At 30.1% G+C, this 16,621-nt stretch overlaps 1 protein-coding gene across 1 annotated transcript in view; it reads right to left on the bottom strand.

The window, feature by feature from the left end:
* Nucleotides 1-201: 201 nt before the first annotated feature.
* The window catches only part of LOC129969466 (protein giant-lens-like), a 37,983-nt gene continuing 21,563 nt past the window's right edge, over nucleotides 202-16,621 (bottom strand). Inside the window, exons 2-4 of the mRNA XM_056084046.1 lie at nucleotides 5,360-5,533; nucleotides 1,365-1,571; nucleotides 202-921 (exon numbers count right to left, since the gene is read on the bottom strand). Coding sequence (XP_055940021.1) covers nucleotides 703-921; nucleotides 1,365-1,571; nucleotides 5,360-5,533 — 600 coding nt within the window. The 3' untranslated portion in view covers nucleotides 202-702. The remainder of the gene's footprint in view (nucleotides 922-1,364; nucleotides 1,572-5,359; nucleotides 5,534-16,621) is intronic.

Here is a 16,621-nt window from a genome sequence, read left to right on the forward strand (position 1 = left end):
TATAACTGAATGTGAATTCTCAATTATTGTTAAAATTTTAATGCATACTTTCAGCAAATACAATACGTTCTTTGAAAATAGCTTCAATCTTTTCCTTTTGCCTTTTTATGTATCTGTATTTTAAATTAAAATACAAATGCATATAATTAGTTTTAAACGCCTTTTGAAAAAAATACAAAAACTTTAATGTGATAATTTAAATTAAAGATTTGTGTGTGTGTGTGTGTGTGTGTGTGTGTGTGTGTGTGTGTGTGTGTGTGTGTGTGTGTGTGTGTGTGTGTGTGTGTGTGTGTGTGTGTGTGTGTGTGTGTGTGTGTGTGTGTGTGTGTGTGTGTGTGTGTTTAAAAGTTTTAGTAATTTCGGTTTTCAGATTTGAATAGCGCCAATTACTTTTTACATTAAAAAAAGTAATTGGCATTATTCGAATCTTTTTAGTAAAAAATGCTACTCAATTTTTGTAACTTTCTAAAATTCTGGCTGAGTTAAAAAAAATAATAACTTTGCAAATTATTAATGAGAGCGTGGGCGCTATCAAAAATTCTAGTTGAAGACAAAACAATTTTGCAATTATTGGATGATCCAAAAAGAATGTTTCTAAAATTCCGATTGAATAAAAAACTTTGCAATCGTTGGATGACGTCAAAGAGACTGTATTTGTACAAATGTCACTCATATATTTACACTCGTTGCTTTCCAAAGTTTTCATAATTCACTGGTTCCACAGAATCCACTGTATGTCCTTGTGCCGTCCTTCGGACGGTTAGGATCAAAATCGGATAGCACAAAAGGATCCGTGTGATGAGATGGGCAAGTCGTTTTCGGTGGACACCTGCACAGAGTGCTGGTTGTCACTTCCTCTACTGGATATCGTTTGCGCACGGTAAACAGGCGGCACGGCTCTTTTCGTCGGCATCGCATTCCCTGAAAAAGATTTAAATTCAATACCCACTCATTTAATAACTAATTAATTCTTACTTTAGACATTTTACCATTTCAAATTTTATAATAGACTGTTAAATCTGTAAATGCTTCTTAAATTAATATAAATTAAATAATATTTCAATTTTACGAAGGTTTAAAATATCAATTCAGAAACAAAATAATCTCACAATAAAAAAAAAACGCAAAAAAATAGAATAAACTTAATAACCTGGATATTAAAATAAATATGATGTCGAACTACGCAAAATAATTTGTACATTCCTGTACTGATAAAAATAATTTATTAATTTAATCTTGTAGTTAAAGAATAAACTGAAATTAACAATTTATGCATTATTAAAATAATTATTGTATTACTGTACACGATAAGTAATTTAAATAGAGTACACTGTGTTAATTTTCGATTCAAATTCGGCACTTACACTTTCCGGAGAACAGGAAAAGTGGTAGTAGTAGAGAACTCCCTGAGAAGTCGTCTTGACATCGTGCCCTGAAATATAGGTGGTGCTGTTTTCAGGACACTTGCAGTGAACTCGCTGCTGGAATTTGTTGTCCGCGCTCGTTATGTGGGTCCACGTGATGTCCTTGAAGAAGCGGCAAGTCGGAAGGGTGTCGACTTTTTCACACACCTGAAATAATCGTACGGAACTGCTTTAGATTTACTTTTTTTCTTAATGGGGATATTGTGTAGTAAAAAAAGCAAGTAATAACTAGTTTGCATAGAGATCTAATTAACATTGAAATTTCATGAAGAACAATCCATTTTAATTTTGGGTGTGTTGTTTCTATTGTCAATGGCAACTCAAGTTGACTAGTTCGTAAAATACTGCAAAATACCACTTCAGTGGCCAATGGCTTAATTTGGGTTCTTGCGAGTCTTAAAGCTATAGTAGCAATTAAATGTAACTAAAAAATATTGCCTTAAATATAGAATTTTAGTTCAATTGAATATCAAATAATGATACTTATAACTTTCGAAAATAAAGTAATTTCCGTAATATAATAAAAATTATACCCAATATTGTTATGACTAAAAGAATGGCATGTGTATCGCGGAGTTTTGCTCATACTGCCATTAATATAATTTCATACAAAATTATTGTTAAAAATTACTATTTTTCTATGCATTCGTTACTTTTTCTGAATGTCAGTCTTTATTTAGTCTTTACTATACTACTACATTCAAGAACTTCCAAAGACTTATTTAATTACAGATGAATGTATATAAATAGGAGATATTTGTTCTGAAGCGTTACTATGCATTTTGCTACTGTTCACACAAACAAATAAATACGGATTTCAAGCTTGCTTTTGCCACCTCCCGCATAACTTCCGCCGCTGCACTTCTTCGGAACTTGCGAACGGTTTCTCCTTAAACTATTTTTCATTCGGAGAATATGTCACATAAGCTCAAATTTGAGTTAGAAAGTTTTTTTACAGGAAATATTATGTAAGAAGGGTCTATGAATCAACGCCTAATTATTGATTACCGAAGTTTGATTTTTAATTATTGAACAGCTAATTATTAAATTACTGAATTAGGATCACCGACTTGTCTTCCCCACAACGGGAAGTTTCGAATGCCTGTAATCAGGAGCTAAGTGCACAAGCGCATTTGATATAGATCAAACCTGATCTAATTAGTCGTCACATGATACTCTTCGTATGTTTTGTGAAATGCAGCAAATTTATTTATTTATTTTGGAAAATATTTAAAATATTTTGAGATCTTTTTGAACACAGTAGTATATTACTTATACCTTTTCATATAAAAGTATATTATGAAGTAAATTTTCGTCCAATGTAGTTGTCATGTTGTTTTGAGTTAAAGGATTAAAGATGTTTCCTTAGGAAAGAAATGCATGAGTGCCCATTAAATGTTACAGGGTGCAAAAGGATTTAAATAAAATAGAAGAAAATGTTCATTGCTCTATGGAAATTGTTTAACTAAACTATCTAACGATTAAATGAAGGTTTTTATGTGTGCAGAGACTTTCGATTTGATTGATTAGTGATAAAACTATACAACTGGAGTGATAAAATGTCTGAAAAAGTTGAAAGTTTATTACATTGTGAATTGTGCTATAAATGCTGATTTAAATAAAATATTCCACCCCCCCCCCCCAAAAAAAAAATATTGTCGCATTGAAAAGAGGCAGTCGACTCTCCATGGCCGAATGGATATAGCACTGGTCTCATAATCATGAGATCGTAAGTTCGCTAAGCTAGAGACAATGCGATTCGCAGTTTGTGTAAATGTTTAACTCTTTTATTTTATGTTTTCCTTTATTTCATGTTCCAGCAGATTCTGGACCTTTCTTTAGTTTACCAGACAAGTGTTCTGGACTTTTCTTACTGTCTCCAGAAAAGTATTCTGGACTTTTCTTACTGTCTCCAGAAAAGTATTCTGGAACTTTCCCTGCTAGTATAAAAGCAGAAGATTTGTCAGTCACTCTGTTCTCAGTTCAGAGTTGAGTTAATAAATTGGTTTAACTCTACTTCTTGTGTGTGTCATTGAGTTCCATAATAAAGTACCTACGTGACAATATTAAATATGCGTACCATATTAATAATTAAATAACTCTTACGATTGTGCATTTGGAAGACGAAAAAGGCTGAAGTAAATTAGCTAATTTATTAGATTATGAAAGATCAAAATAAAGAAACGGTTCTATACGATATAATAAACTATTTCCTAATGAAAGTGCGAATCCAGTCTAATTTATATTGCTAAATGTAAACATTAAAATTTCTTTTCTTATTAAATTATTCCAAAAACCTTTAAACGAACATTTAAATAGCAATAAATATGTAATAAAGATGAAATCCTCAATTTTCTTAAACAAAATAAGAAGAATGTGTTTGTTTCTATAATAACCAAATGTAAGCAAATGGGGGGGGGACAGTCCAATAAGTGAAATAATTAAAATGTTGCTTATAACTCTGCGCTGAAAAATGAACTAAATATAGAAGTTTGTACATTCGTACAAAGCGGAGTACATAAAGAGATCATTATTATTCTACAGCAACAAGTGTTTAAATTGGGACCAGTAACAATATGGGTAATATCATTATCGTTATGCCTCTGTTATCACAGAATGGCTAATTTGACCAGAGAATAATCATTTTCAGACCAACCCCTTAATAAGCAAATCATTAAAAGAACAATTTAGAGGCCATTCTCTATCGTTAGTAGAAATGTTCAAGATACGACTGATTCTAGGAACGCCTAATTAGTAAGGGTTTTGAGAACAACGCTGCAAATGAGATGTGGGTCAGCTTTCCTTTTTTTATCACCCTGCCCAACCACCTGTTATTTGTAAAACAATGCAGTTCCTGTCAAGCAGATTAGACAAAGACAATGGACAAGGTGAGATGGAATTAGAAAACAGATCACTAGAAGTAAGGCCAAAGAATTCAGTTGAGAAGACATAAAGAATGCATGAAAAATGTAATAAGACAGAATTTAAATGCTAAAATTTGATATACGGATAAATTAAGAAAGACAGCAGACAAATTCACTGATTGATTGCTCAGGTTCTATTAGTTAAAATGATACAACAATCTTGTTGAAAATATGATTTTCGATGATAATGACATAAAAATGTAAAGTTAATATGATTTTCGATGATAATGAAAAAACCTTGTCAAAAATGTAAAGTTAATATGATTTTCGATGATAATGAAACAACCTTGCCAAAAATGTAAAGTAAATATGAATTTTTGATGATAATGTAACAACCTTGTTAAAAAGTAAGATAAATATGATTTTTGATGATAATGACACAACTCTGTTAAAAATGCAAAGTTAATATAATATTTGATGATAATGAAACAATCTTGTTAAAAATGTAAAATTAATATGACTTTTAACATTTTTTGTAATGAAGAGCAAATGGTAATTTAATAATGTTTAATATGTTACAAAATTTAATATGCTGGATTCGTTAAAAATAATCTTAAAGTGTTTATTTCTTTTGAAAACCATTTTATTGATAAGTATTCGAAATTCTGCGAAGACTTAAAATTCCTTTCCTGATATTTCATTTTTTATATACAAAAAGAAGGAATGTGTGTGTGTGTGTGTGTGTGTGTGTGTGTGTGTGTGTGTGTGTGTGTGTGTGTGTGTGTGTGTGTGTGTATTTGCTCTTCTATTAGAAATATATCAAAGGAAATTAATTCTTTACCTTTTCCTTGTTGCTTTTCCAACTCTTAATTGAACATTGATACATATAAAATATGAATTACGCAAAATTTTTCAATACTACAAAATGCATAAAAGATCCATTTACTAGAAACAACCCTGTTATATAACATGATAATAATTTTGTAAGATCTGTTTCGAGACCAAACGATTTACTGACCAGTAGCAACTTCTTTATAAAGGTTTTTTTTTTTCAAAAGAAAATCATAATACCTTATATTGCCGTGTCCTGTCGACAACTGTATGTCCATCGTCGGGATGCAAGGAAGTAGAACAGAGCTGTCCATTTTTGCAGGTGCACAGGCGTTCCACCCAAGGGCGAGAGTATGTGTCCACCCGACTGCACACTGACCATCGTTCGCATTCAGGCATTCCTGACTCGCCTGCCTATAAAGAAGGGGGAGTGGGGATGAAGTTGTAAAACTTTAAATGTAAATTATTAAATAAAGATTAAAATGGACTTTTAATTAATAACACAGATATGTAAAACTATTTGCAGGTTAGTTGAATGAAAGATAGATAACTATAACAGATACAAAATCTATTCGTGCATAGCAATCATTAAGCGAAGGAATAATTCTGCTGATGTGGCTTCTGTTCTGTATATAAAGAAAAGAATAAGTGTAAGTATCCTTTTTTTTTTTTTTTTTTTTTTTTTTGTAAAATAAAGAAATTTTTAATTTTCAAACACATTAAGCAACAATAAAAAGCAAAATCCATTCAAAAGTACTGCTCATCTTTTATGACTTCAAACAAATGAACAGAACTTATTCATTATTGTCTTTCGTCAATGATAATACACGTAGCCGTTACACAACAGATTGATACAATAGGGAAGTGGTTGAAAAAATCGATTATACTGGAAGACAATAGTATTTTATAGACTAATTCGGCATGGGAGGGGGGGATAGAAACATAACTGTTTGGTGTATCAATCTGTACACAGAGAAATTATTTGCTGATGTAATAATTAAAAGAATTCTTGTTAATATATGGCACGATAATTTATCTCTAATGCCAAATAAAAAAATCGATGGATTTTTCTTTTTACTTTATCATATACTACTTTATCATTTACTTTATCATATCATTATTTATAATATTGTAATCGTCAAAAAAATTGGAATGCGAGATTTTGACGAATCTCCACGTTTTAGACCTCCCTAAGTTCGAAAGATACTTTCTGGAAACTGTCCGCCCGTCTGTCTGTGACAAGATACTCAAAAACACTTAGAACTAGGCTGATGAAATTTGGTATACGGTCTTTGCACAAAATTTGTAGATTTTTTTTTATCAAATTTTGAGCAAATTCCGTACAGAGGAAGATTGTTTGTCCAGGCGTTCCAATAACAGTTAACACAATAACTATAAAATGGAGAGAGTTATATAAATAAAATTAGGTACACAGTTTTCATATCTATAGAGTAGACACCCGCCAAATTTTGAACCGAATCTGACAAGGGGTTGACCGTTGGATCTATACCTTTAGAATTATGCAAACGCTGTCACTCAAAAATGCAATGACTTAAATATATCAAATTTGGTATGGGATTTTATGACTATAATCTATGTCAAATTTTTGTTTCAATCAGTTGGCAAGAACACATCTAAAGCACAAAGCCTCTTTTTCTTCGATTTTCAGGTACTATTAACCGCATTGACAGTCTGTCGGTCTGTACTTTCATAAACAAGTAAACGCGATAGTTTAAAAATACAATGACTTAAGTATATCAAATAGGGTATGGGATTTTTGACACTATAAGTGCTGTTTTGTGTCAAATTTTTTGTTTCATTTTGTTGAGAAAAACGCGTCTAGAACACAAATTCTATTTTTGGATACTATTAAACGCATGCCAGGAATTACTTTCGGGCCGCGGTGGCCTGGTGGTAAGGTCTCGGCTTCGGAACCGGTGGGTTTCAAGTTCGTGACCCGATTCCACCGAAGAACCGTCGTGTAAGGGGTTCTGTTGCGCGTTAAATCCGTCATAACCAAACGTCCTCCCGCTGGTGTGGTGTGGTATGGAGAGGGGGGTGCCAGTTCAGGTGTCGTCCTCGTCATCTGACCGCGGTTCAAAATTACGAGGTCCGTCCCAAAATAGCCCTAGTGTTGCTTCAAACGGGACTTTAATATAACCAAACCAAAGCCAGGAATTACTCGCCAAAAATCTTGAGAAGGACCACATAATAGATTAAATGAAACTGCTAATTTCACGCCAAAAATTCGTATTTTGGGACTATTGTACACCAAGACGTCCTATGGGATAACATTTTTATTAGAGAGTATGCGAGAAAGTTTTTGGGAGATCATTTCCGCTTGTTGATTATTGAGCCTCGTTCTAACAAACAAAGGAGGCACGGCGAGCAGACATGACATTTTAATTGGCGAAAGGTCACAGCCAAGAGGGTTTTCGGCCACAGGCAGTGCGTGTCGGGCGTTTAGCTGAGCACTTAATTAAACCTTTAAAAACCTCGCATTTCGTGATAGTTCCCACGTGTCACACTCATGCCTGTCTCCTCCCGTTCCCAAAGGATGTGAGGAGCCATCCTCGGCTACCCAGCTCTCACGGGACTCATTAGGGGTGGAAATCGGGCCCGCGTTGTCCACTGGAAGACGCAAATAAGTGAAGAAACCTGACTTATTATTAATATTTTCCCAAACCCCAAACCAAGAATGTGACACCCTTGCAGTCCATCGTTTACGAAGCCCTCTTCTGTGTTGAGTGGGAAAGGTGTATTTCCTTCAGAGGGAAAAATATCCAAATATAATTATTACCTTAAGGTATCAGACTAGGTTAAAAGCATAAAATTGGATAAAAATTCTCATTTTTATTTTATTTTATTATATTTGGTAGTTTCAAAAACGAAAACGAGATGCGTTTCTGTTTCTGGTGATATCTTTATTTTGTCTCTATGTCAATTAGAAAGCAAGTTGCAGAAAACTATTGACACGTAAGTGAAGCTTATTTATAAGCATATAAACACTTTAAATGCAATTTCTGAAGAACGAGTATTTTATCATTCTACTGTAAGAGTATCATCATATCTCAAAAAATAATCAATATATCTTAATGAAATTTATAAATAGTGATCGTTATTTTAAGTAGAACGTAATGAATAATGGATTTAATATTGAATGCTGAGGAAGTGGATTTATGATTGTTTCATGTAAATATTTTTTTAAATTCCAAAATTTCCTGCACACACAAACTTTATTTTTGAGTATAAGTCTTAGATAATAGTTAATAACACTCCAAGGTATATTACACATGTAAAATTACAAAGAAAAAACTGGTTTTTTTTGTTTGTTTGTTTTTGTTTTTTTTGCTAGAGCAATCCTAGTTTCTGTAAATAAATGCTGAAATTTACATGAAAATATGCTTTTACTTCAAAAGCTACATATATATTTAAAAAATTTCACTTTTATTCATCATTTTATCTTTATATCAATAAAAAATCCCATTTAAAGTTTTTTTTTTTTTTTTTTGAAAAATTTCCTTTAAATGTAATCAAATTACAGAGATTATTGTCTTTAAATACTTAAATGGCAATGATAAACACATCAATGAAATGGTAAATTAAGAGGTTTCAAATTTGATAACGAAAATAATTGTGTACTTCTTCGGTAAGAAAAAATAAGATGGTTACCTAAAACACAAATGGTTGTCTACAAAAAGTTTAAAAAAGTAATGGGAAGCATTTAAATGAAATAGTAAATTTAGAGGTTTTAAATTCAATAACACAAGAATTTTGAACAATTTCTCAAATATTTTTTTAATTGTTTCTTTCACTAAATATTATCTTCGACTTTAATATGGGGTTGTATTAATGACTAATTCTAGTGTTGCTGCACGTTTACATCCCCGTTTCAATCGTTTTGCAATACTTTTTGTTAGTGTTGTCATATTTAGAATTGTTTATTTATTTGTTTAAATGGATTCCCATTATTTACAGTTCTCCTTGATTTACACAACAATTCTTCTGGTTCCTTAAAAAGTATTAAGTAAGAAAAATATTGTATATAAAATAAATTACAGAAACTTCTTTAGCAATACTAGTAAGGACTTTTTTGTCACAAAATTTTGTAATTTCTTTCAATTTAATAGGTTAATGCTTAAAATGCAAATGTAGAAAATCTGTATGATGTAATACAGATTCAATTATGATTATCAATTTATTTGAATGAAACAACAGCTACTTTTAGAGGCTCTGCAGGAACTGTAGAAGATATTTTATCATTGCCAAAAAGCAGCAAATCAGTCTCTGCTGTCCTTGAGGGAAAATTAGAATTGCAAAAATTAATTTGAAATTGCAGAGGTAGCATCCTTATATTTCAATTAGAGATTCAATCATCATATAATTTAAATAAAATTAGAGTATGACGCATATAGATTATCAATGATTTTTCTTCAAATTTAAAGGAATCAATTATTATAAATAAGTTTGATTATTAATGAAAATATCTTTGAGAGAACTGCTATTAGTTTTCTAAAATTTATAAAGTCAGACTATTATATTAAAACTACTTAATGCCTAACGAGATATTATTTCTCACAAAATCTTTCGGTTTTATTTAATATATTTTGCAGTAGCATTATTTAAAAATATAATGAGTAAAGCTTGAAAAATAAAAATAAAAACCCGTAGAAAGCGAGTTAGAAATTTAATGTTTTCACTCAGTCAATAATAAATAGTGCATAACAAATAACGCATGAAATTATTAAATATAACATCATTCCATATTGTAATATATTTAATGCAATGTAAATATTTAAATGCAAAACAACTTGTAAATAAAGATTAAGGGGTTGAAAATATGATACAAAAAATTGCTATGCTATAAAATGCTAGAGATGACTGCAATACCCAAAACAAATAAATAAATTTTCAAATCAAAAGGAAAATCTTTTTCGTTATGATTTCGCTATAATTTCCCCAATTAAATGCTTTGTTGCTAAATAAAATTATTTATAAATAAAATTGATAAAAAACTAATTCTCAGTACGAATTAAAAATAAAGTCTTTTCGTGATTAGTCAAATGTATTAATTTTTATAATTATGAAAGAAATTTCTTTAACTCTTAAAAATGTAACGATTTTTGTTTTGATTTGAACAAGTGTTTGATTACAGCAGGCTACTTTAAACCATGAGTTTGACACAACATAACTGATATCATCATAAAAAATTCCAAATCATATGAAAAAAATGATAATAAGCAGTGGGAATGCACATAAACTATGTGGTATCATCAGTGCACGAATGAAGTATAGAAAATATAAAAGTAAATTCGTTAAGTAAAATTTCGTAAATTTTTGATAATACAAAATAAAAATCCAATATATTAAATATATTATATAAGAAACAAAAAATATATAGCATATCATATAACATCACTTAACATATCATAAGAATCTGTGCACCGGCATAGATAAAGTTATCATTTATTTGGTGTAAAGTATTATTAAAAACAGAAATTACCTTTAATCTATTTGAATTAAAAAATTCTTGCTTATGAAAAGATTGAAATTCTTATTTTTAATCGATTCTTATTTTCTCTTTAGTTTAGAATGTAATAATTTTCTGGCATAAACAAAATAGGAACAAAAAAGACCCTTCAAAAAATTGCTGTCATTTTTTTTATTTGAATGGTAATTTAATTCAATTAATTTGTTATTTCAAATAGAAAAATTAAAAAAATTTGCAATAAAAACAAGAAATGATGTAATTTGTTAGTATATATAAAAGCGAAAGTTTAGAATTCTTTAATTTTGCAATATTAATTTGCAGATTTCAGTTCAAAACTTAGCTAACTTTATAAAACAGCAAACAAGTCAAGCTAATATAAACAACAAACAAGAGCAAAACCTTTTTATACAAGATCTTAAAAACAACTTTTCACCAACTGAATTGAAATAAACAATAAATCTCATTCTAATTAGAATATAAAAGTAGATGAATCTGAACATTCTTAATTCGTTTAGAAGATTCGTAGAAAAGCGAAATCACAAACCGGCTGGTTTTTGCGCAATGAAACGTAAAATTGTTTTAATCATGAATGAAAGTTTAGTTTTCAAGGATCTTGAGAATAAATAAGTTTTCATCCTAAAACGATATCAAATTAATATGATTATAATGATTTATTTTTTTCAATGGAATACGTAATAATTATCGTGAAGGGATAAGTTTCTACTTCTTAACTGCATGAAAAATTATTCCTTGCGATTTAGAAAACATAAAATTATATCAATAGAAATAAGAAATGACTATTTTCGTTAATCAAAACAAGATATAAAATTTAATATTCTATAATCTAAAGATTATTGCTAACCTACCGATATTAAATAAATTTCAAGTTTTGTTTTTAAAACAAAATCAGAGTAGAAACATATAGAACGGAACTCGAAAAGTTATTATTCTATATTCAAACAATTGAGAATGAAATTTATCAATATAAACCACAAAAAATAAAAACGGTTACTGCAAACAAAAGGGGAAATTTAGTGCACTGTTATAATTAAGTATTAACTAATATCGTGGAACACGAATTACAATCATTCAAAAATTAGAATTACAAAATAGGCAATTCTTCAATTCAATTATTTTACTACAAAATATTTATAATTTAGAGTTTAAGAGAAATAAATTAGCTATTCATTCAAACAGTGAAATCAACATTTTCTATTATTAGCGCTAAGTTGCTTTTATCCAATCTAGATGCAGCAAACGATAAATATTCTCAGACGAATTAGAACAGAACGATAAAAGAAATTTTTGAAAGGGAAAAAAATTACGTTCATTGCATCGCGTGGAAGAAGATTCGTTGGAGTAGGGAAATGAGAGTGACGTCACAACCAGGGAATCATGGATGAGGAGTCCAAAAATGTTCTCAACGGCTAAAGAAGAGGAAGCCCAAGGTCGGCCGGAAAGAGGGCCGCGGTGTTAAGAGTTCCTATGGGAAAAATTATCATGGCACAACCGTCATGCCGTCAGTTCCTAATTACAACCACAAGAGCATGGAAGAGATGGCCCCAAAAAAATATTTTCTGTAGAAAGGAGGAAGACCCAGAGTAAGAGGGGAAAAAAATCAGTCCTTATTTATGTCTTCTAGCTAATTAAAATCTTACGCTAGGGTTCAGTTTTTTAAAGCCGGACGTTTAGAGTCTAACACGGTGGGAGTCCTGAGCAGAAAAAAAAATTATATTTATTTACGTTTTTTTTTTTCTTTTCAAAGTTTAAAAATCTCAGTTATTATAAAAGCCAAAATTTAAATACATACATTACTTAACATAAAAACGATTGATAATGAATTGTAACACGCTTTTACGTTTCTGTAAATAAATATATATATAGCATGAATATATGAAATGGTAAGGATAGAGAGGTATTTTTCCTATTGTAAATTTGAAGAATCATCATAAGACGAATTTAGTTCATATCAATCAAAAAAAATATATTGCATTCAATATTATTCAAAAATAATGTTGAAATAATGTCATTCTAAACAAAATGATACAAGATTCATTTAACGGTATTTAACCGTATTTAAAATGTCCTGTGAGTTTAACATAGTAATAATGTTTTTTTTTTCCCATTCATAAAAACATAGTTTAATTCTTTGCTCGAATATCTTTTCTTTAAATTCCAGTGAAAAATCCTCAAATGACTGTTATTATCATCTTAAAAGAACATAAGAACAAATTATAAAACAGATCTTATTTTCAAAGCGATAATTTCTGCAATGGTTGCGCTAAGACAAATATTCTCCATTTCGCAGAAACCTACACAGCTTACCAATGAAACACAAAATAAAATGGAACTCCCATCTACCCCTTCCCCCCCAAAAAAAGTGAGGAAAGAGTTGAAAATTGAAAGGTGTTAAAATAACCTGATCAAATAATGAGATGGTCTTTGCTTGTATTGGGGGTTACGAAATGCGTGGCAGTCACGGCCCTCTAACAGAAGAGCTCGAGGGAGAAAGTGGGGCAAGAGCGTACACCTTTTTTTTTTTACTTCCAAAAGAGAGTAAGAAACAGCACCTGCCATTTAGGGTTGCACAGTTTTATCTGTTACGTCATTTCTAAGCCAAGTTCTTAAAAAACAATGTTTCTCGCCAAAGTGTGGAATTAAGTTTAGTTAGGCAGAATTTATGATATAACCGGTTATTTTTATGATATAACATATTTTGCTTAGTATGCTTAAAAAAATAAAGAAAGAATACAAATTATTACTATTAGATTAGCGTCTTATGAATAGCAGTTGTCATTAAAAGAAAAATTTTATTTTACCTAGAATTTAAAATTCTTGCCAACTGAAACACATTAGGGAACGACTATATGAATTATTGAAGTATATAATAAAAGTTTAAATTAAATTCGTAATAGACGTTTTAAAAATTTGTGGCGAATTTTTCCTTAAATAATAAATAATTATTTGTAAATTAAACTGTTATTGGAACCCATAAATTTAATCTAATTAAAATATCATACCGATATTAAGATTATCAAATGAATTCTGATATGACATGCATTCATTATCGGTTTTTTATTATTTATTTTAATTTTTTTTAAAATGGTGCACTATTCCATTGAGTAATTTATGAAATTTACTTTATGGTAAAAAAGTAACAAGAGTACAAATGAAAGACATATTTTTCAGAAAAAACATTGATTTATATACACTAAAAAAACAATGATTTATATACACTAAAAAAACATTGTTAATTCCTCTTTATAGTTGTACACTAAATACGAAATTCGAAGTTATATTTAGCTTCTTTTTTTTAAACTTTTCAAAAGCCAAATAAAAATTTATTAATTTCTTACTAAGGTGACATCAAAAATTGTTAAAGCCTAAATTTAAAAATAAATTACATTCTAATTAATAAATAATAAAATAACATTAAATAATAAAAAAAAATTCAGACAACTTAAAGACTTTTATTCCATCCATTAACTCGATTGCAAAATAGAAATAAATATTACTACACAATGATGTTATTGTTTTACTCGATACTGTTCAATTCTAGAAACAAATAGAAAATTTTCCGATCGCGAAAAATCAGATACCACAAAAGAAGCTTTTAAAAGTCTGTCCAATTCTTCACCAAATATTTGATATAACTAAATCATTTTTGGATGCAAATCACACAAAAAGTCAATTACCCTCAAAGAGTTTTAAACTATTTTGAAACAATTCGAAATCTTTCGCGCCATTTTATTTTTTAGAAGTTTTTAAGAAATGAATAACCGCCAAAATTTGGCAACCTGGAATTAATATTTGCTTCTTTTTTTTTTTTTTAAACATTTTCTTCACCCTTTCTAAATGCGCGAAAGGGTGGTGTTTACAATCTTTGCAGCTGCGGTTGTATTTTTAAACAACTCGTGAGACCAATGAACTAGTAAAATACCAAGAAAAAAAATGATGAGGGGAAACAAACTGAACTGGTGACAACATCTTCACTTGAAACACACGCAAATCACTGCGGAAAAGGTTCAAACAAGCGCGGAAAAAAGGTGAAAAAAAATGAAAAGGAAGAGCCGGAAATATCTCTCCTAACATACACACGCAGATGTTCCATTTTCTACTACCAGATGCTAATTTGGAAGAAAACTAATAGATATACAATTACATTTAATGCAGTGATAATGAAGTGTAGGGGTGTGCTTGGAACCAACGTGCGGGGCTAAAGGGTTAACTTTCATACTTTTTACTTGTTTATTGATTCCAGAATAACAAAGTGGAATAAATTAAGCGGATGGGAGCATCTGGTGAATGTTGGGTAGGTTTCGAAGTAAAAAGGAAATTCGAGGCAGGTTGTTCTGCAAATCTGTTCGTTCTTTTATCTGCCATTTTCATCGTATGCGATGTTTTGCTAATCGGAAGTGAGTCATTATGTATATGCATGAATCAAGAGAGATGATATCGACAAATCTTGCCAAGGAAATTGTGTCAGCTGAACATTATCACAAGATCAAAGAACAAAATGGCAAAGTCGGCGGTTACAGCTGCTTCTACGCAGTAGAGAATTCTGATTTTATAAATTTCAATTTTAATAACAGCTGGTATTTTAAAATTGAGATAATGCTGAAAGAATAAATTATTTTATATTGCGAAAGAGTTTTGCTTTTTTTTGCGTTTTATTTTATATCTTTAAGAACATAATCATGGAATAAACTACCTATTTTAAATGCAGAACGTGTTACTTGAAATGACCCGTTACGAAAATTAGATGTATTTTTAACACATTATAAATTTTAAAATTTATCAAATGGTTAAGCAACAACTTATTTGGTATTCAAAATGAATGAAGCATTTTCCATAGAACAGATTAAAAGCAAAGATTTTCAATACTATAGAGTTCCTAGCAAAGAAAATACTGAAAAAAAATCATTGCATTATATATTGCAAATTAATTCCTCTTTTACTTTTCAAGTGAATACAGAATAAATAAGCGAATAACATCAAACATGAAATAAGAATTATTTAACGTTTTGAGATTAAACTACAATTGTTCTTACTTATATAAGAACATTTTTCTCGTATGCGAAATTCATGATACAATCAAAAAAAAAAAAAACGCTTTTTCTGCTTCTTTTTACTGATTAAACATAATTTTAAAAAAACCTTCTGGACATCATTACATTAAATATAAAAATTAATTTAATCAAGAATATTATTCATACGAATAAATGTTTCTTTAATGTTCCTAATGTTATAATAAAGTTTAAAAATATTCATATGTTCTAAAAGTATGAAATGTTCGTTCTTATAATATTGGAAACTAATGGGAGAGAATAATTCTGATCTTTAAATATTGTTCCTAATCATTTGATTATCATCATAAAGAAACATCTATAAATTCTTAATGCTGAAAAATGTTTCGTTTCTTCAGATAATAAAAAATTTTAAAAGATAATTCTTTTCGTACTTAAATATTGTTTTCCATCATATATGCAAAACCTGGCATTTCTTTTCAAAATAAAAATTATGCACAACGCAACAATGAAAAGAAAGAGAAATATTGTTTGTCTTTGAAGGAAACCAACCAATAGACAGAATTTGATGAAGTCACAAAAGTGTGTACTCCTTATGTCGCTTTTAGTTTCTCCAACCGTAGTATTAAAAAAAAATCAAATAGCCTTCACAATTTGTGGTTTAAACCTCCGAGTGAAGAAAATTAGTCAAACAAGGCTAACTTCCCTGGGAAACGGATGATGAAGTCCAATTATCAAGATGGCCATTTACTGAGATTTGACAGCCTTTCCTTCCCCTTTTACCGAAGAAACCCATCACATTTCGCGCATTTTCGAAAAAGATGTTCGTCACGCAAATCTTAAGACGAGATTCTTAGAAGCGGACCAATGAAAATGACGCGATGAGAAAAGCGCGGGAATTTCGAAATTCGAAACAGGATCATGTGGATGGATGACGGAGCAAATGAATTCCCAGACATGAATAAACATAATCGGCAGGAAAAC

This window comes from Argiope bruennichi, chromosome 5 (assembly GCF_947563725.1).
Source record: "Argiope bruennichi chromosome 5, qqArgBrue1.1, whole genome shotgun sequence".
NCBI classification, from domain to species: domain Eukaryota; kingdom Metazoa; phylum Arthropoda; class Arachnida; order Araneae; family Araneidae; genus Argiope; species Argiope bruennichi.